Here is a 24513-nt window from a genome sequence, read left to right on the forward strand (position 1 = left end):
AAAGGAGATGATTGTGGACTTCAGGAGGTCGGGGGTCAAGGACTACAGCCCCCTCAGCATCGACGGGGCACCGGTTGAGAGAGTCAACAGCTTCAAGTACCTCGGAGCCCACATATCCGAGGACTTGAAATGGACCATACACATTAACAGTGTGGTGAAGAAGGCACGACAACGCCTCTACTTCCTCAGGCGCCTAAGGAAGTTCCAAGTCAGCCAGAAGATCCTTAAGAACTTCTACTCATGTACAATAGAGAGCATCTTGACCGGCAACATCACCTCCTGGTTTGGGAATAGCACTGCAAAAGACCAAAGCAGACTACAAAGAGTGACACGTTCAGCCGAACGCACAATTGGAGGGGGGCTCCCCACCCTCCAGAACATTTACTACAAGCGTTGCAAGGGGAAGGCTAAGAGAATTATTAAGGACTCGAGCCACCCGAACAACTGCCTCTTTGAACTGCTGCCGTCAGGCAAGCGATACAGGAGTCTCAAGGCGAGCACAGAAAGACTCAGAAGTAGCTTCTATCCCCAGGCCATCAGGCTGCTAAACGAACAATGAATGAACACTACACAACAACAACCACCAAACACACATAGCACACACATCCACACGCACACACTCACTTTAAACAAACACACTGTAGCACCCACTACACACACTTTATAGCACACACCCACTTTAAACAAACACACTGTAGCACCCACTCCCCACACTTTATATTTATGGATGAAGGATTGCACTACAACTCGTACACCTTACTGTAAATTGTACCTAAAATTGTACCTCATCCCATTTCTGCTTTGCACTAGATAGTACTGTACATTAGTACACTGCATAGTTGTGTATTGTATATTATATGGTAACTCAGAACATTGTACATATGTCTATACCGAACAACTGTGACCTCATTTTCTTCTTCTAAATTCATGCTATATTATGTTATTATGTTATTTGATACTATCTTGTCTAGCACAGTCTCTGGAGCGTAACAGTAAGAAGCATTTTGTATGAAAGTATTCTGTACTTCTGTATGACAACTATTAAAGAACTTGAACTTGAACTTGAACTGTCTCAGTGGATATCTTCTCTGTCTCAGTGGATATCTTCTCTGTCTGAGTGGATATCTTCTCTGTCTCAGTGGATATCTTCTCTGTCTCAGTGGATATCTTCTCTGTCTCAGTGGATATCTTCTCTGTCTCAGTGGATATCTTCTCTCTCAGTGGATATCTTCTCTGTGTCAGTGGATATCTTCTCTGTCTCAGTGGATATCTTCTCTGTCTCAGTGGATATCTTCTCTGTCTCAGTGGATATCTTCTCTGTCTCAGTGGATATCTTCTCTGTCTCAGTGGATATCTTCTCTGTCTCAGTGGATATCTTCTCTGTCTTAGTGGATATCTTCTCTGTCTCAGTGGATATCTTCTCTGTCTGAGTGGATATCTTCTCTGTCTGAGTGGATATCTTCTCTGTATCTTCTGTGTCTCAGTGGATATCTTCTCTGTCTGAGTGGATATCTTCTCTGTCTCAGTGGATATCTTCTGTCTCAGTGGATATCTTCTCTGTGTCTCAGTGGATATCTTCTCTGTGTCTCAGTGGATATCTTCTCTGTCTCAGTGGATATCTTCTCTGTCTCAGTGGATATCTTCTCTGTCTCAGTGGATATCTTCTGTCTCAGTGGATATCTTCTCTGTCTCAGTGGATATCTTCTCTGTGTCTCAGTGGATATCTTCTCTGTCTCAGTGGATATCTTCTCTGTCTCAGTGGATATCTTCTGTGTCTCAGTGGATATCTTCTCTGTCTCAGTGGATATCTTCTGTGTCTCAGTGGATATCTTCTCTCTGTCTCAGTGGATATCTTCTCCGAGTGGATATCTTCTCTGTCTGAGTGGATATCTTCTCTGTCTCAGTGGATATCTTCTCTGTCTCAGTGGATATCTTCTCTGTCTCAGTGGATATCTTCTCTGTCTCAGTGGATATCTTCTCTGTCTCAGTGGATATCTTCTCTCTCAGTGGATATCTTCTCTGTGTCAGTGGATATCTTCTGTCTCAGTGGATATCTTCTCTGTCTCAGTGGATATCTTCTCTGTCTCAGTGGATATCTTCTCTGTCTCAGTGGATATCTTCTCTGTCTGAGTGGATATCTTCTCTGTCTCAGTGGATATCTTCTCTGTATCTTCTCTGTCTCAGTGGATATCTTCTCTGTCTCAGTGGATATCTTCTCTGTCTGAGTGGATATCTTCTCTGTCTCAGTGGATATCTTCTGTCTCAGTGGATATCTTCTCTGTGTCTCAGTGGATATCTTCTCTGTCTCAGTGGATATCTTCTCTGTCTCAGTGGATATCTTCTGTCTCAGTGGATATCTTCTCTGTCTCAGTGGATATCTTCTCTGTCTCAGTGGATATCTTCTCTGTCTCAGTGGATATCTTCTCTGTCTGAGTGGATATCTTCTCCGTCTCAGTGGATATCTTCTCTGTGTCTCAGTGGATATCTTCTCTGTCTCAGTGGATATCTTCTGTGTCTCAGTGGATATCTTCTGTCTCAGTGGATATCTTCTCTGTCTCAGTGGATATCTTCTGTGTCTCAGTGGATATCTTCTGTCTCAGTGGATATCTTCTCTGTCTCAGTGGATATCTTCTCTGTCTCAGTGGATATCTTCTCTGTCTCAGTGGATATCTTCTCTGTCTCAGTGGATATCTTCTCTGTCTGAGTGGATATCTTCTCTCTGTCTCAGTGGATATCTTCTGTGTCTCAGTGGATATCTTCTGTCTCAGTGGATATCTTCTCTGTCTCAGTGGATATCTTCTGTGTCTCAGTGGATATCTTCTCTGTCTCAGTGGATATCTTCTGTGTCTGGACTCCAGCACCTTCTAGAACCTGTAGACCTTCTGCAGAAGTGACTTGATCTCAAACCCTGCCCTCTTATCTCCAATCACCAGATTTCATGGTCCATCTCTGTTTCTGTTCTGTTCCAGAGGACTTTGGTTTCCGACACTGCCTGTGGGTTTACTCGGGCAGGAGAGGAGTGCATTGCTGGGTGTGTGACGAGGCCGCCAGGAAGCTCTCTGTAGCTGCACGCTCTGCCGTCGCCGAGTACCTCAGCCTGGTGAAGGTAAACGTGCTCCTGGTGTCTCCCATCTCCCTGGTGTCTCCCTGGTGTCTCCCTGGTGTCTCCCATCTCCCTGGTGTCTCCTGGTGTCTCCTGGTGTCTCCCTGGTGTCTCCCTGGTGTCTCCCATCTCCCTGGTGTCTCCCTGGTGTCTCCCATCTCCCTGGTGTCTCCCTGGTGTCTCCTGGTGTCTCCCTGGTGTCTCCTGGTGTCCCCTGGTGTCTCCCTGGTGTCTCCTGGTGTCTCCTGGTGTCTCCTGGTGTCTCCTGGTGTCTCCTGGTGTCTCCTGGTGTCTCCCTGGTGTCTCCCTGGTGTCTCCTGGTGTCTCCTGGTGTCTCCTGGTGTCTCCTGGTGTCTCCTGGTGTCTCCTGGTGTCTCCCTGGTGTCTCCTGGTGTCTCCTGGTGTCTCCTGGTGTCTCCTGGTGTCTCCTGGTGTCTCCTGGTGTCTCCCTGGTGTCTCCCTGGTGTCTCCCTGGTGTCTCCCTGGTGTCTCCTGGTGTCTCCCTGGTGTCTCCTGGTGTCTCCTGGTGTCTCCCTGGTGTCTCCTGGTGTCTCCTGGTGTCTCCCTGGTGTCTCCTGGTGTCTCCCTGGTGTCTCCCTGGTGTCTCCTGGTGTCTCCCTGGTGTCTCCTGGTGTCTCCTGGTGTCTCCTGGTGTCTCCTGGTGTCTCCCTGGTGTCTCCTGGTGTCTCCTGGTGTCTCCTGGTGTCTCCCTGGTGTCTCCTGGTGTCTCCTGGTGTCTCCTGGTGTCTCCCTGGTGTCTCCTGGTGTCTCCTGGTGTCTCCTGGTGTCTCCTGGTGTCTCCCTGGTGTCTCCCTGGTGTCTCCTGGTGTCTCCCTGGTGTCTCCTGGTGTCTCCCATCTCCCTGGTGTCTCCTGGTGTCTCCCTGGTGTCTCCTGGTGTCTCCCATCTCCCTGGTGTCTCCTGGTGTCTCCTGGTGTCTCCTGGTGTCTCCCATCTCCCTGGTGTCTCCTGGTGTCTCCTGGTGTCTCCTGGTGTCTCCTGGTGTCTCCCTGGTGTCTCCCTGGTGTCTCCTGGTGTCTCCTGGTGTCTCCTGGTGTCTCCCTGGTGTCTCCTGGTGTCTCCTGGTGTCTCCTGGTGTCTCCCTGGTGTCTCCTGGTGTCTCCTGGTGTCTCCTGGTGTCTCCTGGTGTCTCCTGGTGTCTCGTGTCTCCTGGTGTCTCCTGGTGTCTCCCTGGTGTCTCCCTGGTGTCTCCCTGGTGTCTCCTGGTGTCTCCTGGTGTCTCCCTGGTGTCTCCTGGTGTCTCCTGGTGTCTCCTGGTGTCTCCCTGGTGTCTCCTGGTGTCTCCTGGTGTCTCCCTGGTGTCTCCCTGGTGTCTCCTGGTGTCTCCTGGTGTCTCCCTGGTGTCTCCCTGGTGTCTCCTGGTGTCTCCTGGTGTCTCCCTGGTGTCTCCCTGGTGTCTCCTGGTGTCTCCTGGTGTCTCCTGGTGTCTCCTGGTGTCTCCTGGTGTCTCCCTGGTGTCTCCTGGTGTCTCCTGGTGTCTCCTGGTGTCTCCTGGTGTCTCCCTGGTGTCTCCTGGTGTCTCCCTGGTGTCTCCCTGGTGTCTCCTGGTGTCTCCTGGTGTCTCCTGTTGTCTCCTGATGTCTCCTGGTGTCTCCCTGGTGCCTCCCTGGTGTCTCCTGGTGTCTCCTGGTGTCTCCTGGTGTCTCCTGGTGTCTCCCTGGTGTCTCCTGGTGTCTCTCCTGGTGTCTCCCTGGTGTCTCCTGGTGTCTCCCTGGTGTCTCCTGGTGTCTCCTGGTGTCTCCCTGGTGTCTCCCATCTCCCTGGTGTCTCCTGGTGTCTCCTGGTGTCTCCTGGTGTCTCCCTGGTGTCTCCTGGTGTCTCCCTGGTGTCTCCCTGGTGCCTCCCTGGTGTCTCCCTGGTGTCTCCCTGGTGTCTCCCTGGTGTCTCCCTGGTGTCTCCTGGTGTCTCCTGGTGTCTCCTGGTGTCTCCCTGGTGTCTCCTGGTGTCTCCCTGGTGCCTCCCTGGTGTCTCCTGGTGTCTCCCATCTCCCTGGTGTCTCCCTGGTGTCTCCTGATGTCTCCCTGGTGTCTCCTGGTGTCTCCTGGTGTCTCCCTGGTGTCTCCTGGTGTCTCCTGGTGTCTCCCATCTCCCTGGTGTCTCCCTGGTGTCTCCTGGTGTCTCCTGGTGTCTCCTGGTGTCTCCCTGGTGTCTCCCTGGTGTCTCCTGGTGTCTCCTGGTGTCTCCCATCTCCCTGGTGTCTCCCTGGTGTCTCCCTGTGTCTCCTGGTGTCTCCTGGTGTCTCCTGGTGTCTCCTGGTGTCTCCTGGTGTCTCCCTGGTGTCTCCCTGGTGTCTCCTGTTGTCTCCCTGGTGTCTCCCTGGTGTCTCCTGGTGTCTCCTGGTGTCTCCTGGTGTCTCCTCCCTGGTGTCTCCCTGGTGTCTCCTGGTGTCTCCTGGTGTCTCCCTGGTGTCTCCTGGTGTCTCCTGGTGTCTCCTGGTGTCTCCTGGTGTCTCCTGGTGTCTCCCTGGTGTCTCCTGGTGTCTCCCTGGTGTCTCCTGGTGTCTCCTGGTGTCTCCTGGTGTCTCCCTGGTGTCTCCTGGTGTCTCCTGGTGTCTCCCTGGTGTCTCCCTGGTGTCTCCTGGTGTCTCCTGGTGTCTCCTGGTGTCTCCTGGTGTCTCCCTGGTGTCTCCTGGTGTCTCCTGGTGTCTCCTGGTGTCTCCTGGTGTCTCCCATCTCCCTGGTGTCTCCCTGGTGTCTCCTGGTGTCTCCCTGGTGTCTCCCTGGTGTCTCCTGGTGTCTCCCTGGTGTCTCCTGGTGTCTCCCTGGTGTCTCCTGGTGTCTCCTGGTGTCTCCCTGGTGTCTCCCTGGTGTCTCCTGGTGTCTCCTGGTGTCTCCTGGTGTCTCCCTGGTGTCTCCTGGTGTCTCCCTGGTGTCTCCCTGGTGTCTCCCTGGTGTCTCCCTGGTGTCTCCTGTTGTCTCCTGATGTCTCCTGTGTCTCCCTGGTGTCTCCCTGGTGTCTCCCTGGTGTCTCCCTGGTGTCTCCTGGTGTCTCCCTGGTGTCTCCTGGTGTCTCCTGGTGTCTCCCTGGTGTCTCCTGGTGTCTCCCTGGTGTCTCCTGGTGTCTCCTGGTGTCTCCTGGTGTCTCCTGGTGTCTCCTGGTGTCTCCCTGGTGTCTCCTGGTGTCTCCCTGGTGTCTCCTGGTGTCTCCCATCTCCCTGGTGTCTCCCTGGTGTCTCCTGGTGTCTCCCTGGTGTCTCCTGGTGTCTCCTGGTGTCTCCCTGGTGTCTCCTGGTGTCTCCCTGGTGTCTCCCTGGTGTCTCCCTGGTGTCTCCTGGTGTCTCCCTGGTGTCTCCTGGTGTCTCCTGGTGTCTCCTGGTGTCTCCCTGGTGTCTCCCTGGTGTCTCCCTGGTGTCTCCTGGTGTCTCCTGGTGTCTCCTGGTGTCTCCCTGGTGTCTCCTGGTGTCTCCTGGTGTCTCCTGGTGTCTCCTGTTGTCTCCTGATGTCTCCTGGTGTCTCCCTGGTGTCTCCCTGGTGTCTCCTGGTGTCTCCCTGGTGTCTCCTGGTGTCTCCTGGTGTCTCCTGGTGTCTCCTGGTGTCTCCTGTTGTCTCCTGATGTCTCCTGGTGTCTCCCTGGTGTCTCCCTGGTGTCTCCTGGTGTCTCCCTGGTGTCTCCTGGTGTCTCCTGGTGTCTCCTGGTGTCTCCTGGTGTCTCCTGGTGTCTCCTGTTGTCTCCTGATGTCTCCTGGTGTCTCCCTGGTGTCTCCTGGTGTCTCCCTGGTGTCTCCCTGGTGTCTCCTGGTGTCTCCTGGTGTCTCCTGGTGTCTCCTGTTGTCTCCTGATGTCTCCTGGTGTCTCCCTGGTGTCTCCCTGGTGTCTCCCTGGTGTCTCCTGGTGTCTCCTGGTGTCTCCTGGTGTCTCCTGTTGTCTCCTGGTGTCTCCTGGTGTCTCCTGTTGTCTCCTGGTGTCTCCTGGTGTCTCCCTGGTGTCTCCCTGGTGTCTCCCTGGTGTCTCCTGGTGTCTCCTGGTGTCTCCTGGTGTCTCCTGGTGTCTCCTGGTGTCTGGTGTCTCCTGGTGTCTCCTGGTGTCTCCTGGTGTCTCCTGGTGTCTCCTGGTGTCTCCCTGGTGTCTCCTGGTGTCTCCCTGGTGTCTCCCTGGTGTCTCCTGGTGTCTCCTGGTGTCTCCTGGTGTCTCCCTGGTGTCTCCTGGTGTCTCCTGGTGTCTCCTGGTGTCTCCCTGGTGTCTCCTGGTGTCTCCCTGGTGTCTCCCTGGTGTCTCCTGGTGTCTCCTGGTGTCTCCTGGTGTCTCCCTGGTGTCTCCTGGTGTCTCCTGGTGTCTCCTGGTGTCTCCCTGGTGTCTCCTGGTGTCTCCTGGTGTCTCCTGGTGTCTCCTGGTGTCTCCTGGTGTCTCCTGGTGTCTCCCTGGTGTCTCCTGGTGTCTCCTGGTGTCTCCTGGTGTCTCCTGGTGTCTCCCTGGTGTCTCCTGGTGTCTCCTGGTGTCTCCTGGTGTCTCCCTGGTGTCTCCTGGTGTCTCCTGGTGTCTCCCTGGTGTCTCCCTGGTGCCTCCCTGGTGTCTCCCTGGTGTCTCCTGGTGTCTCCTGGTGTCTCCCTGGTGTCTCCTGGTGTCTCCTGGTGTCTCCTGGTGTCTCCTGGTGTCTCCCTGGTGTCTCCCTGGTGTCTCCTGGTGTCTCCTGGTGTCTCCCTGGTGTCTCCTGGTGTCTCCTGGTGTCTCCTGGTGTCTCCCTGGTGTCTCCCTGGTGTCTCCTGGTGTCTCCTGGTGTCTCCTGGTGTCTCCCTGGTGTCTCCTGGTGTCTCCCTGGTGTCTCCTGGTGTCTCCTGGTGTCTCCTGGTGTCTCCCTGGTGTCTCCCTGGTGTCTCCTGGTGTCTCCCTGGTGTCTCCTGGTGTCTCCCTGGTGTCTCCTGGTGTCTCCCTGGTGTCTCCTGGTGTCTCCTGGTGTCTCCTGGTGTCTCCTGGTGTCTCCTGGTGTCTCCTGGTGTCTCCCTGGTGTCTCCCTGGTGCCTCCCTGGTGTCTCCCTGGTGTCTCCTGGTGTCTCCCTGGTGTCTCCTGGTGTCTCCCTGGTGTCTCCTGGTGTCTCCCTGGTGTCTCCTGGTGTCTCCTGGTGTCTCCTGGTGTCTCCCTGGTGTCTCCTGGTGTCTCCCTGGTGTCTCCTCCCTGGTGTCTCCCTGGTGTCTCCCTGGTGTCTCCTGGTGTCTCCCTGGTGCCTCCCTGGTGTCTCCTGGTGTCTCCCTGGTGTCTCCTGGTGTCTCCTGGTGTCTCCTGGTGTCTCCTGGTGTCTCCTGGTGTCTCCCTGGTGTCTCCCTGGTGCCTCCCTGGTGTCTCCTGGTGTCTCCTGGTGTCTCCCTGGTGTCTCCTGGTGTCTCCTGGTGTCTCCTGGTGTCTCCTGGTGTCTCCCTGGTGTCTCCTGGTGTCTCCCTGGTGTCTCCCTGGTGTCTCCCTGGTGTCTCCTGGTGTCTCCTGGTGTCTCCTGGTGTCTCCTGGTGTCTCCCTGGTGTCTCCTGGTGTCTCCTGGTGTCTCCTGGTGTCTCCCGTCTCCATCAGTCTCCTGAGAACAGCCCTGAGAAAACGGATGAGATTGATTGATTGAAAAAAAAAAATGATTGAGCAGAAATAAAAGAGCACACAGAAGCACGACTGTCAATAAGACATTGTGAGCCCATAAAGTGCAGAGGTCACTGCATGGACATCTGTGTGAATGTACGCCTGTGTGCAAAATAAAACATGGAACATTACATTACCACACGAATACAGTAAAATAACACAAAAATGACAGTAAGTTAGTGCTAATATAACTGTAAAATAACAGTAAGATAACCTAATGGGGAGGCGGCTGGGTGGCGTAGCGGAGATTGCGCTCGTCACCAATGCAAAAAATTGTTTTTACCTGGTTCTGAACCTTATGGGGACCAAGTCAGTGGAGCTCCCCCTGGTGGAGTATCTGTGAACTTCACTAACATTGGAGAAGTAGCCCAATAGGGAGGTGTAGTGGTGACGTCATTGCTGTTTTTTCGTGTTCCACCCTCTGTTCAACGCAATGTATTTCCCCATTGCCCATTTCTCATTTAAAACAAATAAAACATGGACATTTGCATGGTGTATCTTTCTATGCGTATTCATCCACAATCTATAGCTCAACATGAAAATATTCGCAATTAATTGTAAAGGTAGCAAAATAATTTTTTTTTATGTTTTCGTTCACTGAGAAACTACACTGTGATTTAGCGCTGCTGACTGACGTCACCACAGCGTAGACTCCTGCCTGTAGTCGCAGACCTAGGATCAGATTTCCCTTACATTCCATAAGCTTAACAATTCGTACAATGGGAAAATAACTGACCCTGAATCTGTGGCTAGTATCTGTTACACCCACCACTAGTTTATCTCTAAAGCCAACCACCATTTTTAAAATATTTGTATTTATAATTTAAATCGTATAACGTTATTTCGCTGCATATTAAATCACTGTAAATACTAATGTAAATCATTGTTTCGTTGTACATATTGTGTATAGTTTATAACGTTATTGTTTTTTACGTAACATTAGTAGCTAACGTTAGCTAGCTTGCTAGCCGGCATTCCTGAAACTCCTCTACATGCCCCGATACTACCTTTATTTCAACCAAAAATGCTTAAACAATAATGTTAGTGGTAGAAGGGAACTCATTTTGTGCAAAAATGGAAGCTTGTCAATGTTCATGCGGCAGAATTGTTACAATAGCCGATAATCCATTTTCCCAATGATGAATCCCGTCAAACTACACCTCCCTATAGGTCGTTTGGGACTGTCCTGTTCTTAATTATAATGTGTGAGACTCTGTCTTCTACTCTGAGCTTTTGTGATGTGATGATAAATTGCCTATTTTTGTTTCATAGGGGGGTGAAGAGACCGTGAGGAAGGTGGTGCTGACGGACCCACTGCATCCATTCATCAGGTGAGAACATTTAAACACCGAGCCACAACATACTAACTGCATCCATTCATTAGGTGAGAATATTTAAACACCGAGCCACAACATACTAACTGTACATTCATCAGGTGAGAACATTTAAACACCGAGCCACAACATACTAACTGTACATTCATCAGGTGAGAACATTTAAACACCGAGCCACAACATACTAACTGTACATTCATCAGGTGAGAATATTTAAACACCGAGCCACAACATACTAACTGTACATTCATCAGGTGAGAATCAACCTAACCCACACGTCCTATCAAAACTAAAACATTTAAATAAAGTGCAGTAAATACCAAGCCGGGCTCTTTTGCCTAGAAGTCGCTGTTTGTCGGCGTTACAGATTCTACCTTTAATCTGTTGAATAGCCCCCCCCCTCCTTATGTCATATGACTCATATCTTTAATCTGTTGAATAGCCCCCCCCCCCCTCCTTATGTCATATGACTCATATCTTTAATCTGTTGAATAGCCCCCCCCCTATGTCGTATCATGACTCATATCTGTAATCTGTTGAATAGCCCCCCCCCTATGTCGTATCATGACTCATATCTGTAATCTGTTGAATAGCCCCCCTCCTTATGTTGTATGACTCATATCATTAATCTGTTGAATAGCACCCCTCCTTATGTCGTATGACTCATATCATTAATCTGTTGAATAGCCCCCCCCTCCTTATGTCGTATGACTCATATCTTTAATCTGTTGAATAGCCCCCCCCCCCCTTATGTCATATGACTCATATCATTAATCTGTTGAATAGCCCCCCCCCCCTCCTTATGTCGTATGACTCATATCATTAATCTGTTGAATAGCCCCCCCCCCCTTATGTCATATGACTCATATCATTAATCTGTTGAATAGCCCCCCCCCCCTTATGTCATATGACTCATATCATTAATCTGTTGAATAGCCCCCCCCCCCCCCCTTATGTCATATGACTCATATCATTAATCTGTTGTATAGCCCCCCCCCCCTCCTTATGTCGTATGACTCATATCTTTTAATATTTCCTTGTGATCCCAACAGAGAGTCTCTGAAAGTGGTAGAGCACTACTTTCCAAAGTACGCACTACAGGACCAGGACATACTGGGCAACAAGGAGTCCGTGGACAAAGTGCTGTCACTTGTTCCTGAAGATATCCTTCACAATATATTCTGTTCTCTCGTCTTGTCACTGTGTTGTCATGGTGTTGTCAGTGTTGTCAGTGTTGTCATGGTGTTGTCTCAGTGTTGTCTCAGTGTTGTCTCAGTGTTGTCATGGTGTTGTCTCAGTGTTGTCTCAGTGTAAGTGTTGTCTCAGTGTTGTCTCAGTGTTGTCATGGTGTTGTCATGGTGTTGTCTCAGTGTTGTCTCAGTGTTGTCTCAGTGTTGTCACGGTGTTGTCTCAGTGTTGTCTCAGTGTTGTCTCAGTGTTGTCTCAGTGTTGTCACAGTGTTGTCTCAGTGTTGTCTCAGTGTTGTCTCAGTGTTGTCTCAGTGTTGTCACGGTGTTGTCTCAGTGTTGTCATGGTGTTGTCTCAGTGTTGTCTCAGTGTTGTCTCAGTGTTGTCACGGTGTTGTCTCGGTGTTGTCATGGTGTTGTCTCAGTGTTGTCTCAGTGTTGTCTCAGTGTTGTCTCAGTGTTGTCTCAGTGTTGTCTCGGTGTTGTCTCGGTGTTGTCTCGGTGTTGTCTCAGTGTTGTCTCAGTGTTGTCTCAGTGTTGTCTCAGTGTTGTCTCAGTGTTGTCTCGGTGTTGTCATGGTGTTGTCTCAGTGTTGTCTCAGTGTTGTCTCGGTGTTGTCTCGGTGTTGTCTCGGTGTTGTCATGGTGTTGTCTCGGTGTTGTCTCGGTGTTGTCTCGGTGTTGTCTCGGTGTTGTCATGGTGTTGTCTCAGTGTTGTCTCGGTGTTGTCTCAGTGTTGTCTCGGTGTTGTCTCGGTGTTGTCTCGGTGTTGTCTCGGTGTTGTCTCTGTGTTGTCTCTGTGTTGTCTCGGTGTTGTCATGGTGTTGTCACGGTGTTGTCTCGGTGTTGTCTCGGTGTTGTCTCGGTGTTGTCATGGTGTTGTCATGGTGTTGTCATGGTGTTGTCTCGTGTGTGTGTGTGAGATCAGTGTTAAACAGACCACTGGACCAAACCTTAACTCAGTCCCACAGGTGAGGAAGGAGGTCCAGCAGCACTTCCAGAGTGAGAGGAACCCGGAGAAGCGCTGGGCAGCAGTCAGGGCCGTGGCTCACAGCAGACGGGTACGGGGGGGGGGGGGTGATGGTAGAGCGCTCGTTCTGGTAATCAGAAGGTTCCCAGTTCGATTCCAGTCAGCGTGTCGAAGTGTCCTTGAGCAAGACACTTATAACCCCCTAACTGCTCCCGATGAGCAGGCCGGCACCTCGCATGGTTGCCTCTGCTGTCGGTGAGTGAGTGAGTGAGTGTGTGAAGTAGGGCTGGGCGATATGGCCTAAATATGATATCACGATATTTTCGGACCTTTTGGCGATACACGATACACATCACGATGTTTTTCTTTTTTTCCCCAAACAATTCATTATGAGGCTTACCAAGACAGTATTTGAGTTTGCAAGCTAACATTAAAGACAAAATAAAATACCCATGCATTTAGCATTTTTATATTATATATTAGATTTAGATTATTGGATTATATATTGCATATATTTAGCAATGAGATATTATATGATTTAGATATGAAATATGATTAATTGAAAATGGGGGACCCTGATGTAAACAAGACGAAAGTCTTTCTCTGGTCTGCATCCCCTTAACACTTTGATTGCCTAAGGCTAAATTCATGATATACCATAGGTTGCCAGCTCTATTTGTCTATGGAGAAATTCCCCTTCTTTGCAGGGCTATAACGTTTTAAATTCTATTGCTACATTGCCATTATTAGGGCCCATTCAAAGTCCTATATGTATTGTTCATTGTGTAGCAACGTTAAACTTTTTCATTCACATATTCATAGTAAAGTATGGTCTAATGTATAAGTATGTTTTCATCTCTTTCTGCAGCTTTCTCCAGAATGTGATCTATAGCCCCAAATGCATTATATTGATGATGCAATACAGTTTTATGGCAATCAGCGCGATATAAAAAATTCCAACTAGACATACTTCTAGAAGTTACTACACGTCATCTGATGTTGACCGGATGGGCTAGGGGGCGTTTATAATTCCGTGGGCAGCGTTATACCAATCATCTAATGTGGGTCAAATGTTGATAATAGCAGTTAGTATCGAAGACGGTAACGTTACACGCTAAAACTCACCCCAGTCTCCGCGCGCCGTTGGGCGATCATCGTAGAGTAGAAATTGTATCATTATGGGATGTAGATTTACCCGGTCCATCTCCAGCTTGTATAATGGTATATACGTCCAAATCATGTTGTTTATCGAGTTATTGGCAATCGATCACTGTGTATTGTGACGAGCTAGAATGCCGGGACCTATAGCGAGTGCCCGGAAGTAATACGGACGTCCAGCACAACCTCTATGCCGCTTCCTGTTAAGCGATTGCGCCGATCGGCCACCAGATGGCGCTCCTGAACCGCCAGAGAGCTCAGTGGGTCCTCCTGGTGGATCTCAGGCCAGCGGAGGGGACATATGAATCCGATCGCAGATTTTTTAAATATTGATATAAGGACGCTGTAAAGCGTCCTCCGGCAACTTGAGCATGGCCGGCAATGACGTGTAAACACGTTTCCTGGCAGCCAAAGTGTTAACAATTGTGTGTATTGAGCTGTACTGTACCCATTCTGCAATATGTTAATAAAGTTTTAAATCAATCAATCAATAAATAGCATTTTAGCATTTTTATGAAACTACTGTATATTTGTATGTCTCTAAATGTGTTGATGAATTGAAAATGGAAGACCCTTATGTAAAAAAGCCGAAAGTCTTTTTCTGGTCTTCATCCTCCAGTCCACTGTTGTTGTATTGAGCTGTACTGTATTGTACCCATTCTGCAATCGTTAATAACGTTTTCATTCATTCAATCATTCAGCCGGCAACAGAATAATTTTGATTGACAGTCGAGTCTGCCAATTACATCACACCGCTTGCACCCGCCCTGCTGTTCTTAGCACCAATCGGCAGTTTTTTACTTTCCTGAAAGTCCTCCATTGATTTTGACGAGAGCTCAGCTCAACGACAACAACAACAACAGCTCCCTGCGGCCGACGAGTGATTACCAGCGCACCGCAGCATGACTAAACGAGGCATTATGATTTTACTGCAACGAATGTTATAATAAAAGCCTTTCCATACATCTGTCTGATTGAAAACTTTATTAGACCGCATAATGGGCACGCACAACTCAGCACGGGCTGAGATATGAACAGTAATGCTTGCTATCTATGTCGTCATCGGACGTTGCTATGTTCGGGTAAATACGCTGATGTTATTGAACGTGTAACTATATAACGTTAATGCCACAAAACGAATGCCTTTGTTAATAATAAGTAGTAACTTTTGATGCAGTAGTGTGTGTGTGGGGTGGCGCTGTTCAAAAGTGTCAACGTGTGGACCAGATTGACGCGACACAATCCTCTTGGGCAAAACATCACGATATCCACGATACGTTAAAAAAGTGTATCGTTAATGAACTGTACCCGATATTTATATAATATCGTCATATCGCCCAGCCCTAGTGTGAAGCGTGTGAAGCTCTGGATGAGATAAGTGCATTTACTTCCTGAATGAATGATCATTACATTTAGCGCTTCTTCTCGACACTCAACGCGCTCCCCACTCAAAGCCCCACAATGTAGGTGGAAATTGCCTCTTTCACCACCACTGCGATCGGGGCAACAGTGGCTTGGGAGGTAGAACAGTCGTCTGGTAATCCTGAGGTTCCCGGTTCGATTCCCGCTCCTCCCGGGGCAACGTGTCAAAGTGTCCTTGAGCAAGACACTTAACCCTAACTGCTCCCGATGAGCAGGTTGGCACCTTGCACGGTCGCCTCTGCTGTCGGTGTGTGAATGTGTGAGTGAATGTGAGGAACACATTGTGAAGCGCTTTGGATAAAAGAGATATATAAATTATATATAAAAGAGATATATAAATTATATATAAAGAGATATATAAATTATATTTAAAGAGATTAGTGCTGTCAGGCGATAATTCTTTTTATAATTAATTACAGGATTTGTAATTATTTAATCGCATAACCATCTTATGTCTGATATTTTATATTCTATAATCCTATTTCAAATTGCAGAATTCAGTACTGTATCTACAAAACCTTCTGTTTAATCATCTTCCATTTATTCATTTGCTTAGATTTTTCAGGTCTGGTCAATTTGAGCATGGTGTTATTCAGTCAAAAAAAAATATTCTCATTTGGTTCATTACAATTTACTCAAGCCTAGTAACAGACACAGTATTTCTGACACTGGGAATACATTCCCTGAGATCCATAGATGTCCCTAGAATCAGATACCAAGAACATGCAAATGGACCATTTAAAAAAAAAAGTTTGTATTAAATTAAAATTTAAAAAGAATTACAAAAATGTCATTAAAACGAAAATAATAATAATTATTTTTAATAAATTTTGAGTTAATTTTCATAACGTGATAATTTGGTGTGTAATTAATTAATCTAATTAACTGACAGCCCTAAAAGAGATATATAAATTATATATAAAGAGATATATAAATTATATATAAATGCACCATTTACCAAGATAATGATTGAGCCACTCGTCATTTATTACTCATTATAGCGTGACAGATTTGCACAAACTTGAGTATTTTTTTATGGGAAAACAATGTCCTCTTCCAGGGAACTGTGAAGAAGGGCTACCACTTTGAGAAGGAGATAATGCTGCAGTACTGTTACCCTCGGCTGGACGTGAACGTGAGCAAAGGGGTGAACCATCTGCTGAAGAGCCCCTTCAGCGTCCACCCCAAGACAGGTGAACACCCATCCTCATTTCAAACCTTTATTTAAAGGTCCCCTGTCTTATAAATGGCCTTTTCCAGTGTTTAGCATTGTTTCCTAGCAATGGTGGTTTGTATCAATGGGGTCTGTGTCTCTAATTCTCATTTTGGCAGATTGCTCCAATTCAGTTGAGACAATATCCTCCCCCAGTGAACTAAGCCATTCTGATTTGACTCGCTATCCTACGTAGCACGGAGCTGATCTGCATAACTAACTATGGTTGTAGCGTAACCATTCGCTTAACAGCAGAGCGAGTGGAAATACCGACACTTCCTCAAGCGGGTGCCGACAGAGAGAGGCAGAGAACGAGCTAGCGAGAGAGAGAGATAGAGAGGGAGAGAGAGATAGAGAGAGAGTGGGACAGGAGCTTCTCTCTCTCGGGGAAACACGCATTTACACACAACCTCCCGACCGGCGCACAGGGATGGAGCTTCTCCACTCGCATATCACTGTCGAAATATCATTGACTCCCACGCGCACGCCCGTCAGGCACGTGCACACATAGAGCCCAAGGGGTTTATGTTTATGTTTATTAAAGGATCCCCATTAGAGACTCATAAAAGAGCCTCTAGTCTTCCTGGGGTCCTAGACAAAAAAAATAATACAAATGTACAACAAAGAATACGAATACAAATTAAAACAAAACAAAACACAAAAAAAAAATTAATACAAATATACAAATTCACATTATAAAATCTAACATTCCAGTCAAACAAAAAAAAGATAAAATACACAGATAACAGTTACATACTTGACAAAACACAAATAAAAAATTTATACAAATATACAAATTCACATTATAAAATCTAACATTCCCGTCAAACAAAAAAAAAAATATATATAATACATAGATAACAGTTACATACTTGACATGTTTGCAAGATATCTCTTAATATTTGTTTTGAAAGTAATTTTATTATGTATTGTGGATGAGATGTTTTTCGGCAGAGCATTCCAGAGTGCTTTTGACCTATATATGCCAGTGAGTTTGAGACAATTTTATTTTGGTGCTGATTTTGTTCTGATGTTACCAGAAGCGGCCCCTCTAGTGTTGTAACCATGTTCAGAAGTCATTTCTAACTGCCTTTTTGAGCCTCTTTTGGGGGATTTTTTTTTCTTTTCTTTTTTTTACGCATAGACTGCCCTTCCAACTGAAAATGTCAGGATAGAATCAAAATATTAGGTAAAGAGAGAGAGATGCCCCATATTCCATTGCAGTTTGCACGGCCTCCTCAGCGTGCCTCTCCGCGGACCTATATATTTTATGCATAGCGAGTAACAACACAATCATCAAATTTGCTGACGACACAGTAGTGGTGGGCCTGATCTCTGCAAACGACGAGAGGGCCTACCTGGAAGAGGTCAAGGTCCTGGCGGGATGGTGCCAGGAGAACAGCCTCTCCCTGAACGTCAGCTAAACAAAGGAGATGATTGTGGACTTTAGGAGGTCGGGGGTCAAGGACTACAGCCCCCTCAGCATCGACGGGGCACCGGTTGAGAGAGTGAACAGTTTTAAGTACCTCGGAGCCCACATATCCGAGGACTTGACATGGGCCACACACATTGACAGTGTTGTGAAGAAGGCACGACAACGCCTCTACTTCCTCAGGCGCCTAAGGAAGTTCCAAGTCAGTCAGAAGATCCTTAAGAACTTCTACTCATGTACAATAGAGAGCATCCTGACTCGCAACATCACCTCCTGGTTTGGGAATAGCACTGCACAAGACCGAAGCAGACTACAAAGAGTGACACGTTCAGCCGAACGCACAATTGGAGGGCGGCTTCCCACCCTCCAGAACATTTACAACAAGCGGTGCAGGGGTAAGGCTAAGAGAATCATCAAGGACTCCAGCCACCCGAACAACTGCCTCTTTGAACTGCTGCGGTCAGGCAAGCGATACCGGAGTCTCAAGGCGAGCACAGAAAGACTCAGAAGAAGCTTCTATCCCCAGGCCATCAGGCTGCTCAACGAACAATAAACACTATGCAACAACCATCAAATGCACACAGCACACACATCCACACGCACACACTCACTTTAAACAAACAACACACTGCAGCACCCACTCTCCACACTTTAGATCACCTAAACACACTTTATATTTATTGGTAAAGGATTTGCACTACAACTCGTACACCTTACTGTAAATTGTACCTAAATTGTACCTCATCCCATTTCTGCTTGCACTATATAGTATTGTATATTAGTACATTGCATAGTATATTGTATATTGTATGGTAACTCAGTTACTTCTATTCTGCATCGAACATTGTACATATGTCTATACTGAACACTGACCTCTATTTTTACTTCTATTTTACATGCTATACTATTTTATTTCATACTTATCTTGTCTAGCACAGTCTCTGGAGCGTAACAGTAAGAAGCATTTTGTATAAAAGTATTCTGTACTTCTGTATGACAACTATTAAAGAAACTTGAAACTTGGGTGGTGATGATGATGATGATGATGATAGAAACCGTTGTGGCCCATACAGTTGAATGCTGGTATTACACTCACTGAGGGACATGAAGAAGTCAAGTCCGATGGGATTTGGGAATCTCAAATACAAATCGGGATTGGAATAAAAAATGCATTTATATTAAACAATACAGAATAGGGGGGGGCAGGTGGCGCACGGAGATTACGTTCGTCACCAACACCGGGAGGGACTAGGATTCGCCTGTTCGAATCCAGCTCCGGCGTTGCTATCAGCTTGGCTGTCCTCTCACGCTGATACAATTGGCTGTATCAGGGGGTGGGAAGCTGAAGGGTGGGTCCTGGGCGTTGTGTACAGCGACCCTTACAGTTCGGTCGGGGCGCCTGCTCAGCGAGGGTTGGATCTGAGGAGAGATAGTGTGGCCTCCCACACGCTACACTCTCCCCGGTGAGAACCTGCGCGGCCAGGTTGGCCTGCCCCAGGCTGCACATGCGTCGGAGGAAAGCATGTGACAGTCTCCGGTCTCCCGGACCAACAGTAGGGGAAAGTACGCAACAACCAGGAAGGGTGGGATGGGGGAAAAATCGGGAAAAAGGAGGAAGAAAGATAATTAAAAAAAAAAAAAAAAAATACAGAATATACAGCACTTCTTGGGGTCTGTAGGGTAAACACTTATTCCCTCCCCCCTGAACATTTATGGAGATGTTTGGGCCTTTTAAGTCAGTGATAAAAGTGTCTTTCAAGGATAAGTGAGCTCCTGCACTGATTATTATAGTTCAATATTTGATCACCAAAACCCCCCAAAAAGCATACAAAAAAGGGCCCTTAAAAATCGGGCTTGTGCGCTACGCACGCTCGGTTAACACAAACACAGGTGTAGTGCCCTTTTCAGCCTTTGAGCACCTGCCCCTCTAAAGTCCTGTGCACGTCCCTGAGTGGGTGTGTATCTGTTAGTGGCTTGATGTGATGGAAATTAGTCGGAAGGATTACGACAAACATCTGTATCTCCAGTATGCAAGTGATGTTTGGAGGGCGTGGAGGAGATGTATTATAGGACACGAGTGTCCGCTTCCTCATGGTTGCTTGATCCATTGGTGGACTGTTTCCAACATGGTGGACTTGATCACCTGCAGTGATGTAGACATCCTTGTCATCTGGGAACTGTCCATCTGTTAACAACTTATTTGACAGGAATGAGAAAATGTCTCGTTACACCTGGTGCAACTAACTCCTCGTTAACAGAAATATCTCTACTTGACGTGTATTGTGTCTAGCACAATAAAAGCTTTCCCATAGAGCTCTGCATGATGTTTGAAGTGCTGCATTCTCAGTTTATTTGCTGTCTTCTTCTGTGTTTTCTTCTCATGGAACAACAGTAAGTTATTTCGCTTGATCGGTGCTGTCAGAAGTCTGTCATTTGATTCAAGCACTCTTCCTGAAATTGTTGTACTGCTCTTGTCCCGTAGACTCGAGTTGATAGACAGATACGGCAGCAGCCGCAGACTCACACACCTTATTGTCTAATGTAACCAGGTCTTTACTGCCCTCCTCAAAGGGATTCCCATTGCTCAGCAACACCTCCATCAGGTCTTTGGCATGGCGTTGACATTGGTGCTGAGATGCAGATCCTTTCTTGTGATGAGGACGTTCTTCACAATCATCGTTTGTTCTTCACAATCAACTGTTGTTTACAGTTCTCATATCTAACTCTAGTTCTCTACATATTTATTGTCTCATTGTGTGAAATATCATATAAGATATGCTCCAATCATGTTTATTTTATTTTTATTCAATTAATCATTCATGAAAACCTAGGTACAGGCACCAACACTACCATTCTAGGTTCAATAGAATAAAAGTTATGAAGTGTAATTCGAAATAAATACAGAAATTGCAGCCATCTTTGATTTTTGCCATACCAGAATATTCAAAACATCAATATTTGAACTCCAGTTGATTCCTCACACAGCATTAACTTAAAATAGCAATACAAAATTATATTACACAGCAATTGTGTGAACATTAAGAAGTTTTTAAAGAATTCATGATTTCGATTTCGGCCATTTTGGATACATTTTTATTAAATTCAACTGGTTTCTTGACACTCAAGCCAAAAAAATTCTATAATCTTCAAATTAGAAGTGAAAACGAAACTTTCGCAAACATTTTAAATGACTGAGTGTCCAGGCACCCCACTATCAGAAAAGTGTGTGGTTTTCTGGTCAGCAGATGTGCATCTCTGGCAGCTTATGGTCAGTGGCATTGTTCGTCAAATGGTGTTGAACTTGAGTGTTACACCCTGAGTGCATAGTATAATAGACATATTCGCATGGTAGATAGTAGTATACGGATAGTAACATAGTACATAGTAGTAAGGTACTAGTAAAAGACAGTTATTTATATATATATTATATTGTAGAAATCGTCGTAATAGAGAAACGCACAATTTCTATCAGTTGACAACACAAAGCTGTGTGTCATTTATTTAGCAGTAGCACAAGTGACAGCTGTCAGAACTATGCCGTGCTAGCTCCTGGCAGCTCGTAGTAATCACACATTTATCAATGAAACCCCACACAGGGCGTCTCCTCTCAGCCCAACCCAAAAACCAACCTCCTTAAAGTGACAGTGCCCCATCAACACATCAAAACAATACCATGGGGAATTATGTCTCTATAGAACACACTACAATATAAATATTATATTTATTAACACTTTAATCGCCGTTGACGCTTTTACACGTCATTCCCCGCCATGCTTATTCTGCCGATGACGCTGTCCAGCGTCTTTGATATCAATATTTCAAAAATCTGTGATCGAAATCATATTTCTCCCCCGGAGACATTATATGTACTGGTGAGCCCCTGTCAGTTCTCCAACGGTTCAAGAGCGCCATCTGGTGGCCGATCGGCCGCTCGCCCAAACAGGAAGTGATGCGGATGAAGTGGTGCTCACCCATATTTCGTCCGGGCACTCGCTATCATTAGCAGGACTCCATCTTGACACAATGGATGGCGATCGGTTACCAATAACTCGGTAAACAACATGATTTGGACGTATATACTATTATACAACCTGGAAATGGATCGGATATTTCGACATCCCATAATAGAACGGCGCGAGGAAGCTACGGTGAGTTTCAGCGTTATTTTTTAATGTCTTCGATACTAACTGCTCTGATGATCATATCACCCACACTAGATGAATCATCTAACGTTGCCCACGGAATTATAAACGACCCCCCCCCCATCCGGTCAACATCAGATCATACGTAGTAACTTCTAGAACCACGTCCAGTTGAAATTTTTTATCTCGCACAGATTCCTACCAAACTGTATTTGATCATCAATATAATGCATTTAGGGCTATAAATCAAGTTCTGGAGAAAGCTGCAGAAAACGATAACATACTTATACTTTAGACCGTATTTTAGTATGAATATGTGAATGAAAAAGTATAATGTTGCTACACCCTGAACAATAGATATAGGACATTGAATGGGCCATGGTAATGTCAATTTAGCAATACAATTTAAAAAGTTATAGCCCTGCAAAGAAGGGGAACTTCTCCATGTTAAATAGGGCTGCCGAGGGATGGTAAATTATGAATTTAACCCCGGCGATCAAAGTGTTAAGAAGGTTATTTATTTATTTGCATTTCAGATATTGATTGAAGAGGTGTGTTTCTATATGGGTGACATGTCCCCATACACAGGGCATACGAGGGCATTCACAGTCACCAGGTCTCCCCCCAATCCAATGCATATATGGGAGATTTCCCACAACCTGTTAAGACGGCACTCTCTTACGTTAAGACGGCACTCTCTTACGCCACCATCGCCAAAACACCAAAAGAGCATCAAATCACTGACCTCTAGGATCATCATTCAGGTCATAGTACCAGTTAGATTAGATTACATTGAAATGTATTGTCATCATACAGCATAAGTACATTACAATGAAAATAAGTGGGGCATCCAACCCGAGTGCAAATGTAACAGTAAAGTGCAATAGTCATATTAATATAGTGATTAAGCTGGGTATAAGATATATACATTTGTTCTACGGAGTATAATTCTAATCAGATGTATGTACAGAGTTGTAATATATTTAAATGTTTCAAAAATGTTCTTATGTACCCCAGTTGCTATTGCATGCACATATTTGTGTTTTATTACACGTATATGTACATACATACCAACTATTCGCCTGTTTTATTCTCCACCCATCCATAGCAACACTATTATCACCGACATCCAAGAAGGGGGATCCCCCCTTGAACGGCCCTTCTAAGGTTTCTCTCCTCCAGATCGCCTGTGGTGCTTTTTCCTATTGCTAGGTTTTTCCTTACCTTTGCTGGGGTATGTCTGGGAGTGTTGCATTTATTTATTTTACATTTATTTTGGATTTCATGGTGGGTTTTTTGTTCTTGATTTATTGGGATGTTTCTTCTTGAATAGTTTAAAGAAGACTTGTCCGGCCCATGGGGACATTAACTTGTGATTTCGGGACCCAACTATGACCACTGATAAAAACGTAACTACACTAGCGTTATAAGAGCTAAACATTGCTACCTACCATACAAGTGCATTGGTTTAGTGCACTTCCGGTTGCCACTGAGCGGAAATGTTTGTGCGGACCTGTTCTCCCAAACTGGTAAGCAAATGACTGTTTTTACGTTATTTTCATTTTTACGTTATTATTATTATTTCTTTTTTAAACATTGATCTTAACTGATCACTGTGACTTTATTGCTTTTATCGTTATATATGCCTGTAATTGTGTACAGCACTTTGAGCTACATGACATGTATGAAAGGTGCTTTATAAATACTTACTTACTTACTTTACAAATCAATTTGATTTGATTTAATATGCATTTATATGTCCAGTGATACAGGTATAAAGACACTATGGTCAGGCACTCTACTACTGGCCCCTGAGCAGCTAACACTGGAGCGGTTAAAATGCACCAATATGAAAATTTGCGGCCGATACCGATTGTTCAACTAACACAAACGGCCGATACCGATACCGATATTTGTGACAAAAAAAAAGAAAAAAAAATTGTCTCTAAATGTTGTGATGAATTTAAAATGGAGGACCCTTGTGTAAAAAAGCCGAAAGTCTTTTTCTGGTCTTCATCCTCCAGTCTTAGCACTGTTGTTGTATTGAGCTGTACTGTATTGTACCCATTCTGCAATCTGTTAATAAAGTTTTCAATCAATCAATCAGACAAATGTATAGAAAAGCTTTTATTATAACCATATAACAAAAAATGATATTATTGTTTATGAAAATGTGTTAGCCCTATGCTTGACTATTATTTTAGGCATGGCAACAAATAAAAGAATAATAAAATGAATAAATAAAATATTAAATAAATAAATAGGCTACACATCTCTCTTTTTGTGTTACAAATTGTGCTCACCGATATCAACATAGGCCTCTTTACTTACTTAAAAAAGGAAACATCAAGAAATATGTTTATGGTATTCCATCATGCCATGTGTGTTTTTTATATATTTTATAATGCTCATGATTATTGCTGATGTCTGAGTCATACAATACCCACTGGCTTTCATCTTCAACAGACTAACTTGACTAAAAAGACAAAGTTTATGAGTTTTAAGAGTTTAAGAGACAGCACTCACTGTATCTCTCTCAAACAAAGCTCATGTTCTCCAGTAATATCTCCATAATCTGAGTTTGCAATGCATGTGTCGTGTCAGGAACAGAACCATTTTGATTGACAGTCGATTCTGCCAATTACGTCACACCGCTAGCACCCACCTCCTGCTGTTCTTACCACCAATCGGCAAGCGAGTATTTGTTTTTTACTTTCGGGGCGTCCGCCATTGATTTTGACGAGTGATCAACAACAAACCAACAGGTATTGTGCCAAATTCATACTCCCTGCCACAATATGAGTGCCCCCACTAAAACGGTACAATCAATAACTCGAGTGACTGACGGACATTTCCCGATAGCGCGATATCTCCGAACTCATCCACATTGTTTACCTTACCTGTGCTGTATATAAGTACATTAATATGAAACTGTACATAATTATGTATATTAAAGGGGAACTATTTTACTATTTC

The 24513-nt window shown here is 45.9% G+C and overlaps 1 protein-coding gene across 1 annotated transcript in view; it reads left to right on the forward strand.

Moving 5' to 3' along the window:
- Positions 1–24513, forward strand: part of prim1 (DNA primase subunit 1) — an 86068-nt gene that overhangs the window by 27842 nt on the left and 33713 nt on the right. The window contains exons 5-9 of the mRNA XM_084333227.1: positions 2970–3106; positions 9953–10011; positions 11067–11176; positions 12170–12261; positions 15811–15943. Of these exons, the coding sequence (XP_084189353.1) occupies positions 2970–3106; positions 9953–10011; positions 11067–11176; positions 12170–12261; positions 15811–15943 (531 nt within the window). The remainder of the gene's footprint in view (positions 1–2969; positions 3107–9952; positions 10012–11066; positions 11177–12169; positions 12262–15810; positions 15944–24513) is intronic.

This window comes from Notolepis coatsorum, assembly GCF_963971535.1.
Source record: "Notolepis coatsorum genome assembly, chromosome: 17".
Taxonomy (NCBI): domain Eukaryota; kingdom Metazoa; phylum Chordata; class Actinopteri; order Aulopiformes; family Paralepididae; genus Notolepis; species Notolepis coatsorum.